The following is a 16551-nucleotide window of genomic DNA, read 5'->3' as shown; positions in this document are numbered from 1 at the left end:
TAGGTCTTGTGTTATCAGGTACTGATGAGGTGAGATGAGTTGTAACTTGCTGCTTAAAAAGGGTTTCTGTAGTTTTCAATAAGTTTAATTTAAGTCCTTTTTTAGACCAATATGAATGCAATTTAATATGTTGATTCAAATCCAAACTAAAAATATACAGTATATTATGAAGGTTTTCACATGCGACTAATCCCACTTAAGTTGAGCATTTTCTTTTAATACATTAACAAGCCATATTGAATTTAAATCCACTTTCGAAAATGTGCGTCTCTTCCTAATCAAGTACATTTTTCAGAGCTGACAAAATGGTATTCAAGAAATTGTAAGATATTTCATTTTAAATGCATTTTTTTGTTTTTAAGGACCCACAGACACCCTGTTAAAACACCTCATAAAATGGGGATGATTTGTAATGTTTAGGGTACAAGGACAACAGTCTTTTCAATTACCTGTAAACGTCATTCTAGATGGTGAGGTTGTTCTTTACAGGCATAGTAGCTTGTCCAACAATTTTGCTGGAGAAGCCATCTATTGCCAGCACATGAGTCACGCCAAACATGACAATCTTCTCATTTTGGTCCATGTGGATTTTGTGACCCACATAGGCTGCATGGTAAGGAAGAGGGTTGAGGTTCCTTGCTCCCTTAAACACAGACAAAAAAGAACATCATGACCTTATTGAATAGCACACCATATTCTAATTTGAGAAAAAAAAACCAACCTGGCATCGTGCCTTATGGTAAGGTGGGTGAATGTTGCGCAAAACAGCTCCAACACGACCCTCTGATGCGAAGACACCTGCAGCTGCAAGACTCCCAGTCATCATTTTCCTGCCATAGGTAGGACCACCCTGAAGATAAAGAAAGGAATACATGTTGCATTGTAATGTTAAGCCATGAAATGTCAACTTCAACTCCAATTAAATTACTATTAATTGTTAAGTGTTTTGAATTATAGATGATTATGAAAACTAGTTGCAGTTTAAACATGTTTTACTCGTTACATTTTCATAGTTGTAAGAGACAAATTTAATTAGCAGTAGGCTACATTATTTAGTTGGATTCAGATGTTGACCTTTAATCAGATCTGTGTCTAACTTTAATGTTAAAAGATGTCGTTATCATTTGTTATTGTAATAAATACAAGCAAGTTACAGAATGACGTCACATGGATCACACTTTACGGCAGGTATTTGCGGCTGGAGCTGCGTGGAGCTGCACAGTTTTCGGACCGTGTTACAATAACTATATAACTACTAAATACAATAGCTATTATGGAGTGTCCCCTCTTTGTAAATATGGGACAGTCTTTCTTACCATCTGTTTGTATGAACCATCTATATCCTGCCTGTGTGCCCGGCCATCACCCCACGAGAACCACACTTTACAAATGTTTCTCATTTCCTAAATACACCTTTATTGGACATGGGACACTAAGGTAAGGCTTTCTTTCATGTCTCTCCTAATAAATATGGTGCTCTAGTACTTCTAATCGACTGGGTGACTGAGAGTGACACACACCCTGTTCAGGGCTCTCAAGTTTTGAAGACAGGCAAGAGTGACATTTCTACAGATCCATACGACTGCACCAAGAGGATGACTATGTGCTGGCCTTTGGTCATCTTTTATAACATAATTTATGCATATCAACACTATAAATTAACATAACTAAAGTTTACTTTCAATACAAATCCTTTATGACTCATTTGGCTTGATTTTTAGTGGGCGGGTCATTATGACCCTGAACACAGGTGTCTCATCTCTATTTATCTACATCACCCCATGACATTTTTTACTAAATGGTAATAAAATGTAGGAGAATATATGTTATAGTAAACTAATGCAATTTAATTTAGATTTAGATTTTTCAATGTACCTAAAAATTGTTTGAACATGTATTTTCATTAAATCTATGGAGGGTGAATAACTCAATTCCACTAAAACTGATTGGATTGTTAGTAATGGTGTTGGTGATGAAGTACAAACTATAGATAGTAGGATGTTTTTGTTTCTGACCACTTTTGGGTCAAACTGACCCGGGAGCATGACGGCTGTATGTCAGAAACGAACATAACAGGAGGGTTAAAGTATAACATACTAACCTTACACACACTTATAGTTTCGTTGTATGCATTTTTTCGCGCAAATAAATTAACTGCACCCTACCTGTGTTATTGCATTGGAGACTGCAGCTTCAAGTTGTTGGTCCGTCACTCGCTGTCTTTTTAACCCGTGGTCTTTACAAAACTTCCGAATATTGGCCACGGACGTTCCTCTACGCAAGCCACATTCAAATATCAAGTGGTTTTTTATGTCCACATCACTACAGCCACTATGCATCATTTGTTGTACAATATCTAAGTAAGGTAACAGGCTGGAGTCCATCTTGCGTGCTTCAGTGCAAAAGGGTGGCAGTGGCAAACACGTCTACTGCGGGAGATAAACACAGAATAAACTCAGTTACCCAAAATGCAACCCTTTGTAGTGTCAACTACATTTAACCCTCCTGTTATGTGGCGGGTCAAATTGACCATTTGTTTCTTTGTAAATGTGGGACAGTCTTTCTGGCTCCCTCCAACCATATGTTTCAAACACACACACACACACACACACACACACACACACACACACACACACACACACACACACACACACACACACACACACACACACACACACACACACACACACACACACACACACACACACACAAAGTGAGAAGGTGATTCTTGCTGTGTACATGAATATTAAACTTCGTCGTCACCACTGTCGCTAAAATATCCAGGTTTAATTCTTTATTCTTTATATTGACTAATTAATATTCTTCTAACGTTACCCTGCTATGTGTTTGCATCGTTAAAATATCTCCGTTTAATTATTTATTCTTTATATTGATTCATTAATATTCTTCTAAGGTTAATACGAATATGTATCACTGGCTTTTATTTTGACTTCATTTTAAGCACTTCCGTTCTGTCGTTTTTGGTTTCAGACAGCAGAAACGAAATACGGAGGTGGTATTCCGTTTTTCCGTTTTTGGTTTTCAAACGGAAAACGAAAAAACCACGTGATTTCCGTATTCCGTATTTGGAATGAAACGAAAAAACAAACTAACAAAACGTACACGGACCCGTTTGGCTCCAGCAGGTGCCAAACGATGGACGAAAGTTTGGGATTTCCGCAAACGGCGGTGTGTACGCTGGATCCTATCAGCGGTAAAGTGGCTTCATGAGTGTCCAAAGTAACAGTGGAAGTGGTGGTGGAAGTTTGGAGGCGACGCCATCTTGGTCGCAGCTCTCCTCGTCCCCAACGATTTCTCAACAACATATAACGGCGACCGCAAAGAGCAAGGAAGGTATATTAGCTCGCCAAGTGCACAACTGACTCGTATCCTCTTTAAAGTGGGTCCTTAACAGGAGAAGAGGATTAGTACGGCCGTGTAGAGCTAACGTTTGTTGAAGTAAAAATGGATGTCAAGTTCAGTGATGCCGTGAATTGGAAGCCAAACGTCAGCTGTCAGTTCAGTTGATGGCCAGTCTAAGGAGCAGCAAGCTATCTCTTTTGCACAAAGGAAGCGCTAGCTGGTTTGTTTGTCAGCTTACGTGGTTTCTTGTTACTTGTAGCTGTTGATGCGGTCACTGTTTTTGTAGCAGTCCGTAGCATTCGCCCCCTATCTAGAGCATCTAGTTGGATATGCAACAACATGGCTATGCATGCATCCATTAATGCATTGCAATGCACGATCCTACTGCTATAAACTTGAGAACAGGCCCTGGATTTTGCATTTTTGGTCAGTTTGGATGCATCTGGTTAACCACATTGTTTTCGACGTGTTGTTGAGACTCTATTTACTCAATTTTGCCGAGTTGTTGGATGTAATGTGAAACAACAGTGGGAGCTATTAGTTAGTTATACTCTTCCAGTTACGTATGTCGGTTGCAGGACATACTGCAAATGTTGAGACAGCGACGGTGTAAATAAGTCGCTGAGAAAGAAAATGCGTTATATGGACTGTAACGTTACGGAGGTAATCGTGTAGTAGTTAGTTTCCCACCTGAGGCATCGTTATACTAATGTACTATACACATTAATGCTGTAATATGAAGCTCTGGCTAAGGTTATATAGATAAATTACGCTCATTCACTCCCCCCCTTCCCCCTGTCCTTAGATAACCTCACACGGGCGTTGTTTTGTGCTCTCCGTCTCCTTGCTCATAATGTCCATTATGCCTTTTTAGGGCTTGCCCCTGTGGCAGAAGCTATGTAAAGATGATAGCCAGGAAATGTCTAACAAGGAAACAAACACTTGCAGCAGTAGTCAGCAGGGAGCAGAGGACCCCTGTGTCTCTCCCTGGAAACTGGTTGTCATAGAACAAGGCCCAGTCAGGCTTGTGTGATAATCATTGTATGGACATTATGGTTCAGATTTGTAGTGCTAAGGTATAACACTCAGACGTCTGCAAAACTATCTATAGTGAGGAAATGTAAACTCTGATGTGCAGATATGTAGTATTTGAAATAGCCGCACGCTATTCCTCACTGCTCTTGGAACAATATAACTTTGGAATACATCTTCCAGTGTTCTTATCTCAGGTGGCTCGATTTACAATGTTTCTGAGGTATTGGGGTCCCTAAATATCACAAAGTAATTTAGCTCTATGCAATAAGGCCATTGTGACGGTCTAACTTATAGAAGGGCTGGTTGAAGATTTTTGTAATGACAAACTAGGGGACTCGCTCCAACCAGTCTCGACTCATCTCCCTCCTGACTTCTCCGTGGTAGAATGACCTTCCTGCTTATGTTAGAAATGCAGTGTCACTCATCTGCAGTGTCTTCCATCATAGCATGAAAATGCATCTTTCAAAGAGCTACCTCTATTGCCCATTGAATCAAATCCATGGTCTGATAACTTGATTTTCTCTAATCCTCCCCCATGAACTGTCTGTCCTGTGTTCCTTCTCTTAGTTCCCATTTGTATTTCTTTCTCGTTATTTGGTCACAGAAACATGTTCTGGGCTCAATTGCTCCGACTCCTTTTTACTTGTCATCTCTGTTTCCTTCTACTGGCAACAAAGTAAGTGTCTAACCGTATGCTGTTGATCCCCTTATGTCAGGCCCCATGGAGGAGCTGCACAGCCTGGACCCCAGGAGACAGGAGTTGCTGGAGGCCAGGTTCACAGGAGCAGTCAGTGGCAACACAGGAGGCAGCACGGGGAGTACCAGTGGAGGTGCTAAGGTAACCGCCATACAGAACAACTGAAACCTTGTTTTTGAGATACGTTGCACACCACACACAAACACAGGATCTAAAGAGCCTCATAAGCTAAACATTGACTTTGTGCATTCCTGCACTTATTTGAGACAACTCAAGAAATTGGATGCATTGTTTAACTATCAATAACAATAACAATACATTTCCAACCTTGAGTTGTAATATCAACACTAGCGACAACCAGTTCTTGCTTGCAGCAGAAAGAATGCTGTAGACGAGTTGTAGCAGCCTTGAAGCTAGTGGTAGTCAGTGACTAACTCTAACATGATAGTTCCTAGAACGTCAACGTACTGCCTCAGCAACAGAGACCTTTCATAAGCAGGAAAAAAACACCCAACCTTGTCTCGTGTTGGAGTAGCAGGTACAAATTCCTGTTTTACTTAAAAAATGATGCAGGATTTTATCAATATTTCTGTGGTGGAAAAGAGCGAATGGACCGACCTAATAACTGAAGATCTGGATTCCTATTAGACATCTCAGACTATGGTCTGGCCTCAGTCTTAGTTTGACTTGTGTTTTTTTCATTCCATGAGGTTGCTGAAGTTTTGATAGCACCACAGTCTGGTGGACAACATGTTCTTATTGTATGTGCTCACTTATTTGTTTGAATTCCCACTATGTGCAGGGTCTGGCCAATGAGTCTTCTAACCACAGCTATGGCAGTCTGGGCTCATCTAGCGACAAGGAATCAGAGGTAAAGCAGACACACACACACACACACACACACGCACGCACACAGTCATTTGTGCAATGGGTGTGGATGACTATTTATTTTGATAAGACAGAACAAAAGAAATTGCAATAAAATACTTAAACAATGAAGTCTGGTGAGACAAAGTTGCATGTTCTCAGTACATCCTTGCTCTGCCCACTCATCTTTCTGTCCCTCCCACTACCTCAACCTCTCCTACTCTTCTCTTCCTAGAACTCTGATTTGAAAAGAGGGAGCTCCCCTGCCTACTCAGTATGAACTCCTAACTTCCTGCTGCACTTTCCTGCTGAACGCCGCCACTGGAACCAGCTTTGTTAGGGAAAACAAAAGGGTTTTATTTTGTATTCTCTCTCTCTTATTTTTTATTGATTCGCAGACCCCGGAGAAAAAGCACTCGGAATCATCCAGGGGGAGGAAAAGGAAAGCTGACACTTATTCAGAGAGCAGTCAAGGTATGACTGACACCTGCATGCAAGAAATTGGTTTGACGTATATTTCTATGCCTTCAAGGAAAGTTAATCTGAATTAATTATTTGTTTTTATGCAGGGAAGACCTCCACACGTGGGGCCAAGATCAGTGACTACTTTGATGTGAGTATTAAAGCAGCTCCCGTTATTCCAAAAAGTTACAGTCCTTTTATCATTTTTGAAATGGGTTTTTAAGTCTGCCAATTTTTGCTGCAAAGCTTCAGGGTGGGAATGGTTCCAGTCCAGTCAGAGGCCTCCCATCAGCTCGCCGCTCTCCACAGAACTCTCACTCTGCCCCGGGCTCAATCGTGAGTTTTTCAAAAACAATATAATGAAGTACACAAGGGTTATTGGTTGAGTTAGTAGCACATGAGGTGGATGTGATTTTCTGTGTTTCATTACACGGTTTAACAATCCCTCTTTGTCTCTAGATCCGGCAGAACAGCTCCTCTCCTACGAGTCTGTGTTTCGGAGAACACAATCCCAAAGCCTCCTCCAGCAAGTGTGTCCAGGTAATGTCATGCATACATTAACCACTCGCATGAGACACTTTATTGTCTATTTATTAATACACCTCTGACTGGTGAATTTTTGTCTGAATCCTTTAGACGGAGCTAACGGGCCTGAAACTTGCCGCTCTGGAGAGCAACAAGAGTCTGGACCTGGAAAAAAAGGAGGGACGTATAGATGACCTGCTCAGAGTAGGTTCAGCATCCATAAACTGAGTTTGGATGGAGAGTGCATGAAAGGACAACTGTCGAATGTACAGCCGGTTATCATCTCAGGTTCCTACCGTGTTTATAACTACACATCCAAACTCAATGCAGTCCATGCTGTTTTTCCTTAACAGGCTAACTGTGACTTGCGGAGGCAGATAGATGAACAGCAGAAACTCCTGGAGAAATACAAGGAGAGGCTCAATAAGTGCATCACCATGAGCAAGAAACTGCTTATAGAGAAGGTATTTGTCTTTGCATGCACGAACACCCTTTTCTGTATCCATCATACACTTGGTTGAAAGAAAACCATCTGTATTAAGACATTTTTGTTTCCTCGTGGGCAGAAAGAAAAACAACTTGACAGACGCAGCCCACTGTACATGAGCCTGACGGAGACTATCGTCTCTTCATATTCTTACAGCTAATGTGTGAGCAACATAATGAAGATTTGAAACTCATTACTTGCAAAAACACTGCCAGCTTGCACCTGCTACTTGCATAGAGAAACAGCTTTTCCGATAAGTTTGATATTCTCTGGTGTTTGAGCTCCGCTTTGGTCCAACTCCTGAGGGGAACATTGTGTCTGCCGGTTGGTTGATCTTTGAATCTCTTTACTAATTACCTGTCTTCCTCATGGGCTCAACAATTCCGGGCTAAAGTTGCAATTAGCACCAGTAGTGTTGGGATGTATTGTACAAGCAACCTTTTCACAGTGTGTATTTAATAGAGATTGACTGATTATTTTCCTCAACATTTTTTAGATTGGTGGATTTGTTTCTCATTTTAGCCAGTAAAAATTGCAAACCGGAGCTGCTCCAGCAAAAGCTGTGGGTTGGACTAAAGGCAGTAGATATTACCGTAGTTGTAATAAATCCCAATCCTCTACTTAATGAAGTTGCAAAAACACCCAGTGATTTCACTGGTAACGGTCTGCCCTTAGTCATAGTAGTTACTGGATGTAACATCTGTTGTATGAGAACTGCAAGGAGAGCAGGAGGGAGTCAGACGAGAGACCAAATTATCATAGTTTCTATATGATTGCAGTGCAGATATTTCATACACCAGACAGATGTAATGTGGACCTCGTCTGATTCGTCCCCCTGTTCGTCGAGATTTCAGCCTACAGTGTAGTTCATTGCACCATTTAATCAAACATATGCTTAAAGGTATTTAAAGAAGGTTGGAGTTGGTGTTGGCACATTTAGTCGGGGTGGAGAGAAGTTATAGGTGAGGGCTTTGTGTCACTTTTTGTTTGTCTGTTTTCGTGAACAGAGCACCCAGGAGAAGCAGTCATGTCGTGAGAAAAGCATGCAGGACCGTCTCCGTCTCGGCCACTTCACCACGGTCAGACACGGAGCGTCCTACACCGAGCAGTGGACGGACGGATACGCATTCCAGAACCTGATCAAGTGAGTGACGCCAATTGCATGCATACTTTAGAGTAATTTAAACAGGCTAAACATTTTCGTTTTGGACAAGTTTTGCAGCTCTAAACCATGTTATAAGGTCCGACAGGAACTGGCCTTTAAGTGGAATTATTATGCAAGCTTCACTTCACAGCCAGGCGCAAAGCATATGAAAGACTGTTTATTGTCTGCTACAGTATTTCGCACATGACTCATTCCCTATATCACACTATACAGGCAACAGGAGGGCATCAACCAGCAGCGGGAGGACATAGAGCGACAGAGGAAGCTGCTGGCCAAGAGGAAGCCTCCAAACCCTGCGTCTCCCTCCCTCTCGGTCGCCTCCACTTCTGAAGCCAAGCAGCGAAAAGCTAAGGTGGTCAACGGCAACGACTCGGACCCGTTTCTCAAGCCCTCCTTGCCCCAGCTGTGAGTACACTGAAATATCTATGTACTGTCAGAGAAACACTGGTAGATGTTGGCCCATAAAGAGTGATACATGACTGTCTCCTGTTTGAATTGTTTTGGCTGTAGAACGTAGTGGCCATACATCATAGGCCCTTTTTAGATCGTCACAATTCCTCTTCAGTTTGAGATTTTTCATTGTACATATTTTTCAGACTGACACTCGCTGAGTACCACGAGCAGGAAGAAATCTTCAAGCTTCGCCTAGGACATCTGAAGAAGGTTGGCTTTTCTTTAATCAATTGACTCAACATATTTGGACCATAAGACTGTTTATCTATTGAAATGTACATTGAAACAATGAGAATGTAATTTAAAACAATGCATAGAAGATTATTATTTCAGCCAAATGGCAGCTGCAGTATAACATAGTTCGATTATATACATGGGTTTGAAATTTCAAACGGGGGAAGAAACAATTTCACATGTTGTTATTATACAGGAGGAAGCAGAGATCCAGGCAGAGCTGGAGCGGTTGGAGCGGGTGAGGAACCTCCATATCCGAGAGCTGAAGAGGATAAACAACGAGGACAGCTCAGCGTAAGTCTGTTCTACGTACAGCACCATAACGAGCCAAGTAGCCAAATGGTCCAGACTTGGACTAAAACTCTGCTTTATGAATGTAAATCATGAATTCACTTTCTACTGTCAAAATGTTTTGGGTTATTTTGTCCATTCAAATATTTAAGTATTGGGGAAAGCGAAAGTTTTTTGTAGTTAAACTAAAATCCTATTTTAGAAGCGCTTGTTTTAAAGGTGACACGAGAATCAGGTAGAAGCAACTTAACAACGTTGTAACTCCTCAGGTTTAAAGACCATCCCACCTTGAATGAGAGGTACCTGCTGCTGCACTTGCTGGGCAGGGGTGGCTTCAGTGAAGTCTACAAGGTCTGTGTGGTTGGACTTGATTTCCTTTTCCCGGTCCCTGTAAAATATGTTGAGGAGACAAAAGTGTGTATGTGCGTGACAAATGTGTGTGTGTGTGTGTGTGTTTTCTTGTCACGCAGGCTTTTGACCTGATTGAGCAGCGCTACGCAGCTGTTAAAATCCACCAGCTCAACAAAAACTGGAGAGAGGAGAAAAAGGAGAACTACCACAAGTAGGTATCACTCACTCACTCACACACTCACACACACACACACACACACACACACACACACACACACATATATAAGATAATCAAAGACAACATGTTTCTTCAGTAACTTGCTCACTACTTTGACATTTATTTCCTTCCAGGCATGCATGCAGGGAGTACCGGATACACAAACAGCTGGACCATCCCAGAATAGTCAAGCTGTATGACTACTTCTCCCTGGATACTGACACGTGAGTCACCTCTGACCTCTGACCTCTAACCTCTGACAGCTGCAGCGCTGCTTGTTTGACATATACTGAGCTTCTTTATTACTCGGCACTGGGTTAAAAAGCATTTTTTCGGTGGCTTTAAAACGACATGGTTCACTTCAGTAAGATTCAAAACTTTAAAAAGGTCCTACCCAGTCAGTGTTCAAATAATGCACGAGTTGTTTGTATTCCACCTCAAGGCTCTACGTCAGTGGGTGCTACGTGTAAGAGCAAACATCACAGGGGTGTTATCAGATTGGAAACGAGTAAACGGTCAAAGCACTTCACAGAAAACCGTGTGACTCAACAATAACATGCCCCAACAATGGAAGGTTGTTTTTGAAAGTTGAATTGTTAACCTAGCAGTGAACTTTAGACACCTGCACTCAAAAGAGACATAAAACACCTCATAAGCTAATGTTACGATACTGTATATCTGTTCAGATGAACGGAGGAAAACACCTACATGGTCAAAGGTTGAGCCTGGGCCCCGCTCCGCAAAGCTTTCAGCTCGCGCTTCCTACTGGGAACTTAAGTCATTCTCTCCCGGTAGCAGAACGTCCTGACTCTGACCCCTGACCTCCATGCAGGAGGAGAAAGTGACATTTCTCCTCCTAGCCTTCAGTCTTTCCAGCTCTTAGAATACACTCTCCGTCCTCTGCTCTCCCAGCTTCTGTACAGTTCTAGAGTTCTGCGAAGGCAACGACCTGGACTTCTACCTGAAGCAAAACAAGCTGATGTCGGAGAAGGAGGCGCGCTCCATTGTCATGCAGATTGTCAGCGCCCTGCGCTACCTCAACGAAATCAAACCCCCCATCATCCACTACGACCTCAAACCTGGTGGGTCATGTGTTCAAACCGCTTATTTGTGTTCAAACCGTAATTGGATAAATTAATAGATGAATAAATTATAGTCTGATGAACAATTACACTGCTTCGTTTGCAATGCAGGGCGTTTGTTGATAATTCAAAAGACTCCTTCCCTGTATGTGATCCTGATCTTGTGTCAATCGTTCCGTCTCGCTCACTGTGCTGAGTCATCGTCTTGTGGTGTGCAGGTAACATCCTGTTGGTGGATGGTACTGCATGTGGAGAGATCAAAATCACAGACTTTGGCCTGTCTAAGATTATGGATGATGATAACTATGGTGTGGACGGGATGGACCTCACTTCCCAGGGGGCAGGCACTTACTGGTAAGACACACACACACACACACACCACACCACACACACGCCCCACAGAGACTGACTTAGTAATGTGTGTTAAAGCCTCTTTTATGGTCAATGTGAAATGCTCAACACAGGTCACACTTCTTGTGTTCTTGGCCATTTCCATGTAGCATATTGCAAATGGCAGAACCTCATTCATTATCTTATGAACAGTGGGTTTGTGACAGTATTTTTCAAAAAATTGCCTAAATTCTCACTATTTTTATATTTTGCGTTGTTTGAAATTGATTGCATTCTGTGTGTTTTCAGGTACCTTCCTCCAGAGTGTTTTGTGGTGGGGAAGGAGCCACCTAAAATCTCCAACAAGGTGGATGTGTGGTCTGTGGGCGTGATCTTCTTCCAGTGCCTCTTCGGACGCAAGGTACACCACTGAACATCACCTGCTACACTGGAGAAAGCAAACAGACTCAGAGACCATGCACACCTGCAGTAGATTGTTGATAATGATTCAATGACCATAACGGGCCACTTGGGCAAATTCTGAGAGGCAATTCTTTCTTCGTAAATGTATTTTTCAGGTTCCACTCACGAGTTAGGGCAATGGAAAAGACATTGAATTATTCTTGATTTAATGTTTTGTTTTCCCAGCCGTTTGGTCACAACCAGTCACAGCAGGATATTCTCCAGGAAAACACCATCCTCAAAGCCACAGAGGTCCAGTTCCCTGCTAAACCACAGGCCACCACAGAGGCCAAGGTAACGCACACACACTGACACATTTGTTTTCTTACTTCTCGGAGCTTTCTCTTGGCATCCCGGATTAAATAGAAAAGTCTCAGGGTATTTATCATCGTTCGGCCCGACCCTTGTAATAAATATCCTAACTGAGTTCAGACGTTGGTGTGTTGCAATTCTACTGTCATTTTAGTTTAATGTCAACCAGAACTTTTGAACATGTTGGCTATTTAATAAATATGTCTTATCGTTTATAATGTATTGCTATAAAAATAACAGTTAAAAGTCTTTGCCTCCGAGTCGACAAAAGGTTCCGTTTTTTTCTAAGTAATTATATTGAGTCTCCATAAGCACACACTCTTTCTTTATGATATCTTCTGATCTGCAGGCATTTATCAGGCGCTGTCTGGCTTACCGCAAGGAGGACCGGTTTGATGTTCACCAACTGTGCTCGGACTCCTACCTCCTTCCTCACATGAGACGTTCAAACTCCTCCGGCACCCTGCAGCCCGCCTCCTCCTCTTCTCTCTCTACCTACTGACTGGCTCGCATGATTGACAGGACCCTTTGGCCAATCTCAAGGCAGGATTGTTGGAATCTGAAGATAATGGATGCGGCCCTTATTTTACCCGAGCTGTTCCCAAATGGATGAATAAGCAACGGAGCAGAATGAACCGGAAAACACAGGATGGAAAAGAGTGAAACTCCTTATGCACATGTTGTGCCCTAGAACTCAACCGTGTGAGATGGGGGTGGGGGGGGGAAAGAACATCACTGGAAAATAGAATAGAAGGGAGAGAGAGCAGGGCAAGAATTGAAAGCGACTCATCGTTGTTTAGAGCCAGAAAAGAAAATTGAAAATCGAGTGGATTTCGTTTTTTACTTTATTAAACAACCCCTTAAGGGGACATTTCAACAACTGTAGGAGCTCCTAGATGCCGTGTTGAAGCCCACATCTCTTATCTCTATTCCATAGTACATCTCACAAGATGGCTTGGGATTCGTACAACATAAAGCCGTTGTTGTCGATGTTGATTTGAGGCTGGCATTGACCGGTGGGGAAATGAATAAAAAAGGGCAAACAGATGTGTATTGAAGAGAAGGGCTACCTGCTCCGGTGAACTCTACACTCTGTTGTTATAAGGCACAACATGATGGGTACATCTGAATGAGTTTACCTATATAATCCTTCTGTACATGATGGAGTTCACTTGAAAGTGACATAACCTGAATGGGACTCCATTTAAATAATAAAATAAGAAGTTCCAGATAACATTTCTGGGATTGATTTGCACTTCCGGTCCAGGTCGTGGTGATCTGGTCTCGCACATTTGGCATGAAGTACTACAGCGCGGGCTAGTTCTGAGCTTATCAGTCGCCAAGTCCTCCGTTCAGTTTCTCTTTTGTTGCAAAGCAATTCAGATCAACTGCTGGGTTTACAGGAAGTCGGTCTGTGAATCTGTCTAAATCATCTTTGTTATTCAGGTAAGAGTCTTAAGTATTACAGTACCATGTTTTCATCATGTCCTCCGCTACCTGCCTGGAGAGAGTTGGACTGAACTGAGTGAATGGATCAGCTGTTACTGTACCGCAAAGACTCGGGACTCAGAATTTCGTGTCCATTTCATGTGCAGGAGACGTCACTCACTAGCAGATACATAATGAGGCTTATCTTTGCTTCCCAGTGTCTCTCACTTTGCACTCTTGATTTGTGTTTCCTCCTGAAAGCTGTTCTCAGTTTGCTGCTATAAATTTTGCTTTTAGTTTGTAATGTGTGAATGTTTTTTGCCTTGAATATGTGCATACTTGAACTGCGTTAAGAGGAACACGCTCCATAGCCCCTCTTCTGAAACAACCCCCCCCCCACACACACACACACACACTGTGCTATTCAGGGTGTGCAACTCGTTCTTGTGCCACCAACATTAATGTCTAGATAGGTTTAGGTTTATTTTGTTTATTTACAAGTCCAACAGACATTCTATGGAGCAAAGGCCCAGTATGCTGTGTAGTGAGGAATGGTCGCACCCATTTCTGCCATGTCGAGGTGGCTGTTGCAGCATGATTTACTGCGACTAGAAAACAAGTAGATATATCCAAATGTTGTCGTCCTGTAAATATAACACTTATCCTGTACATTGTTGTGACATTATAAACCTTCTGAAATGCAGGCAACCTGGACTCTGTGCAAAGCACATCTGTCAGATAAAGGACACGTGGGAGTAGTCAACAGTAACTTGTGGGTGTTTCATCTTCTCGCTTTGCTCTATTTGAGTGAGTTTTTTAAATTTAAATTTGTATTTATTTTTCTATGTTTAGATGAGCAGAAAAACCCAAACAGGGATGTAGTTTCTAAAACGTGACAGGCAGATTAAACCGCAGGAAGTATCTGCTTCCGGCTTGCTTCTCCCAAATAAAAGCAAGTGATGAAGCGCAATGAAAAAAGGTCTGTGTCCGGTTTAATAAACTAATCTTTTCCACTTAGGTGCAATAAGGCCTAAAACAAACTCCCCCTCCCCCGTCAACATTTGCGAGCATCAAGTGCACTTGTCCAATCTCATTAGCAGCGGGGTGCCACTCAGGCCCTGGTATTCAGATGCAATAAATTTTTCCCATCAAGTCTTAATCATGCTCTGTGACCCATGTATCCTGTGGAGGGTTATGCAATGTCACGAGAATGTTTCATAAATGATGAAGCACGGTAAGGGGATATCTGTGTGTGTGGGGACATGGACCCCTCCACTTGTTACAGTTATTTATTAAAAAAGCGCCTGCTCCAGCTTCCAGACCCCTTTCAACTCCGCCTTTGTTCAACCAGCCGCCCACATGTAGTTCTTCCAAAAACAATATGAGTGAGGTTTTAATCAGCTAATGTAACAAATATTCAGGGTGAGATCATGTTGGTTTGTCTTTATCACTTTGTAAACGTCTTAATGCCTAACTATAAATATAACTACAAATTCCATAGAAGTGCATTTTTGTTGTGTATCTTTACTTTCAGGTAAAAGGTGATTCTAAAAAAACGTCTGTACACTGCTTGTGACTGCAACAGCCAAATTACATTATTTTTGTTTGGAATGATTGAGTGTGTGTAATATTTTAGAAAATGTGTATCTAAACTTTGACAAATATCATGGAATATGGCCCACACATGAAACTTGCACGTGTGCTTCTTACTTTCACCACTAGAGGGCGCCACTGTGTTTAACAAGGCACATTCTCCGCAAAACAAAATGTATCAAAGAAAAAGTTTGACCGAGGATTACCAAAAATGGCAGAACATTTGAGACACGGTGGGGAAACGAATATGTTGTCATAAAAGTCGAGGGGTAGTGTGTGTGTTTCAATGAAACTGTTTTAAAAAAGTAAAATAGATTCTAATGTAGGCTACGACGACACTAGGAAACCAAGCCACCATCGACCTGCACGTCGTCCACAGGCAGTGTTGCCAGGTCCGCGGTTTTCCCGCGGAATTGGGCTACTTTTGAAGTGTTGCCGCGGGTTGAATTTTTTGTCCGCTGGTTCGGGTAGACCTATTTTGCATGCAAATTACATGAATATCTTTAAATAAAAATTCATATTTTAAATGAAATAATTTATTCATACCCAAATCCTACCAAACTGACTCCAGATCCCCCCCCCCCGTCCCCCCCGTCGACAACGCTCGCTGTGGGTCACTTTCCTGTCTCAGGGGGGCATCATGAAGGAGTTATGTTTAGGACACCAACATGGTTAGCAGCGGTACTGGACATGGACTTTAAAAGCAATGTATATGGTTTGGCACGGGAATATTTTGAGTTCTGATATTGGGCTGGTTTTGTCACACAGACCTGGCAACCCTGTCCACAGGCTGCGCGAGAAGACAAAGCAAATGGCAGCTCGACTGCTGGCTCGTTGCCGTCCGAACAAACACAAGAGCTCGCCTTGTAGCCTTCAACCCACAGCGCACGGCTCTCAGAGCGGCGGCGTCGTGAAACAGTTCCTCACTCCAGTCGCAGCAGCACTGCCCGCGGGATTCAACACCGTGAGCGTGTCCAGAAACACGAAGACTTAAAACATCGAGTGTCAGATAAAGCTCGTGCTTCTTATTTGTTGACGATACCTTTTGCATTTCGGAAGAGCTGTTTGGGGGAGGACATGTTTGAAGCTGGGTCAGACGCCATCGACAAGAGGTGACTTAAATGGGACGGACTGTGTGCAGTCACTCACAACGACAGGGAGACCGCTACGACAGAGGAGTGGCCGCTATATAATAAT

At 42.5% G+C, this 16551-nt stretch overlaps 1 protein-coding gene across 5 annotated transcripts; it reads left to right on the top strand.

Moving 5' to 3' along the window:
• The first annotated feature begins 3094 nt into the window (after positions 1-3094).
• LOC130198092 (serine/threonine-protein kinase tousled-like 1-B) lies at positions 3095-14065 on the top strand. 5 transcript variants are annotated; one of them, XM_056421166.1, is made up of 22 exons: positions 3095-3214; positions 5115-5236; positions 5898-5966; positions 6198-6236; positions 6361-6436; positions 6532-6575; positions 6671-6760; positions 6884-6964; positions 7061-7153; positions 7303-7413; positions 8444-8580; positions 8815-9006; positions 9198-9264; positions 9485-9582; positions 9849-9930; positions 10050-10141; positions 10282-10371; positions 11060-11229; positions 11448-11583; positions 11869-11980; positions 12208-12315; positions 12683-14065. In XM_056421166.1, exons 1-22 carry the CDS (start codon positions 3157-3159, stop codon positions 12833-12835), a joined length of 2220 nt encoding a protein of 739 aa, XP_056277141.1. In that variant the 5' UTR covers positions 3095-3156; the 3' UTR covers positions 12836-14065. The 5 variants fall into 5 exon arrangements, with proteins under 5 accessions (XP_056277141.1, XP_056277139.1, XP_056277138.1 ...); XM_056421164.1 differs by having other exon boundaries at positions 3125-3354; positions 6677-6760; XM_056421163.1 differs by having other exon boundaries at positions 3125-3354.
• Positions 14066-16551: the final 2486 nt, after the last annotated feature.

Source organism: Pseudoliparis swirei, chromosome 8 (assembly GCF_029220125.1).
Source record: "Pseudoliparis swirei isolate HS2019 ecotype Mariana Trench chromosome 8, NWPU_hadal_v1, whole genome shotgun sequence".
In the NCBI taxonomy this organism is placed as follows: domain Eukaryota; kingdom Metazoa; phylum Chordata; class Actinopteri; order Perciformes; family Liparidae; genus Pseudoliparis; species Pseudoliparis swirei.
This window is presented reverse-complemented; position numbering and strand designations above follow the sequence as displayed.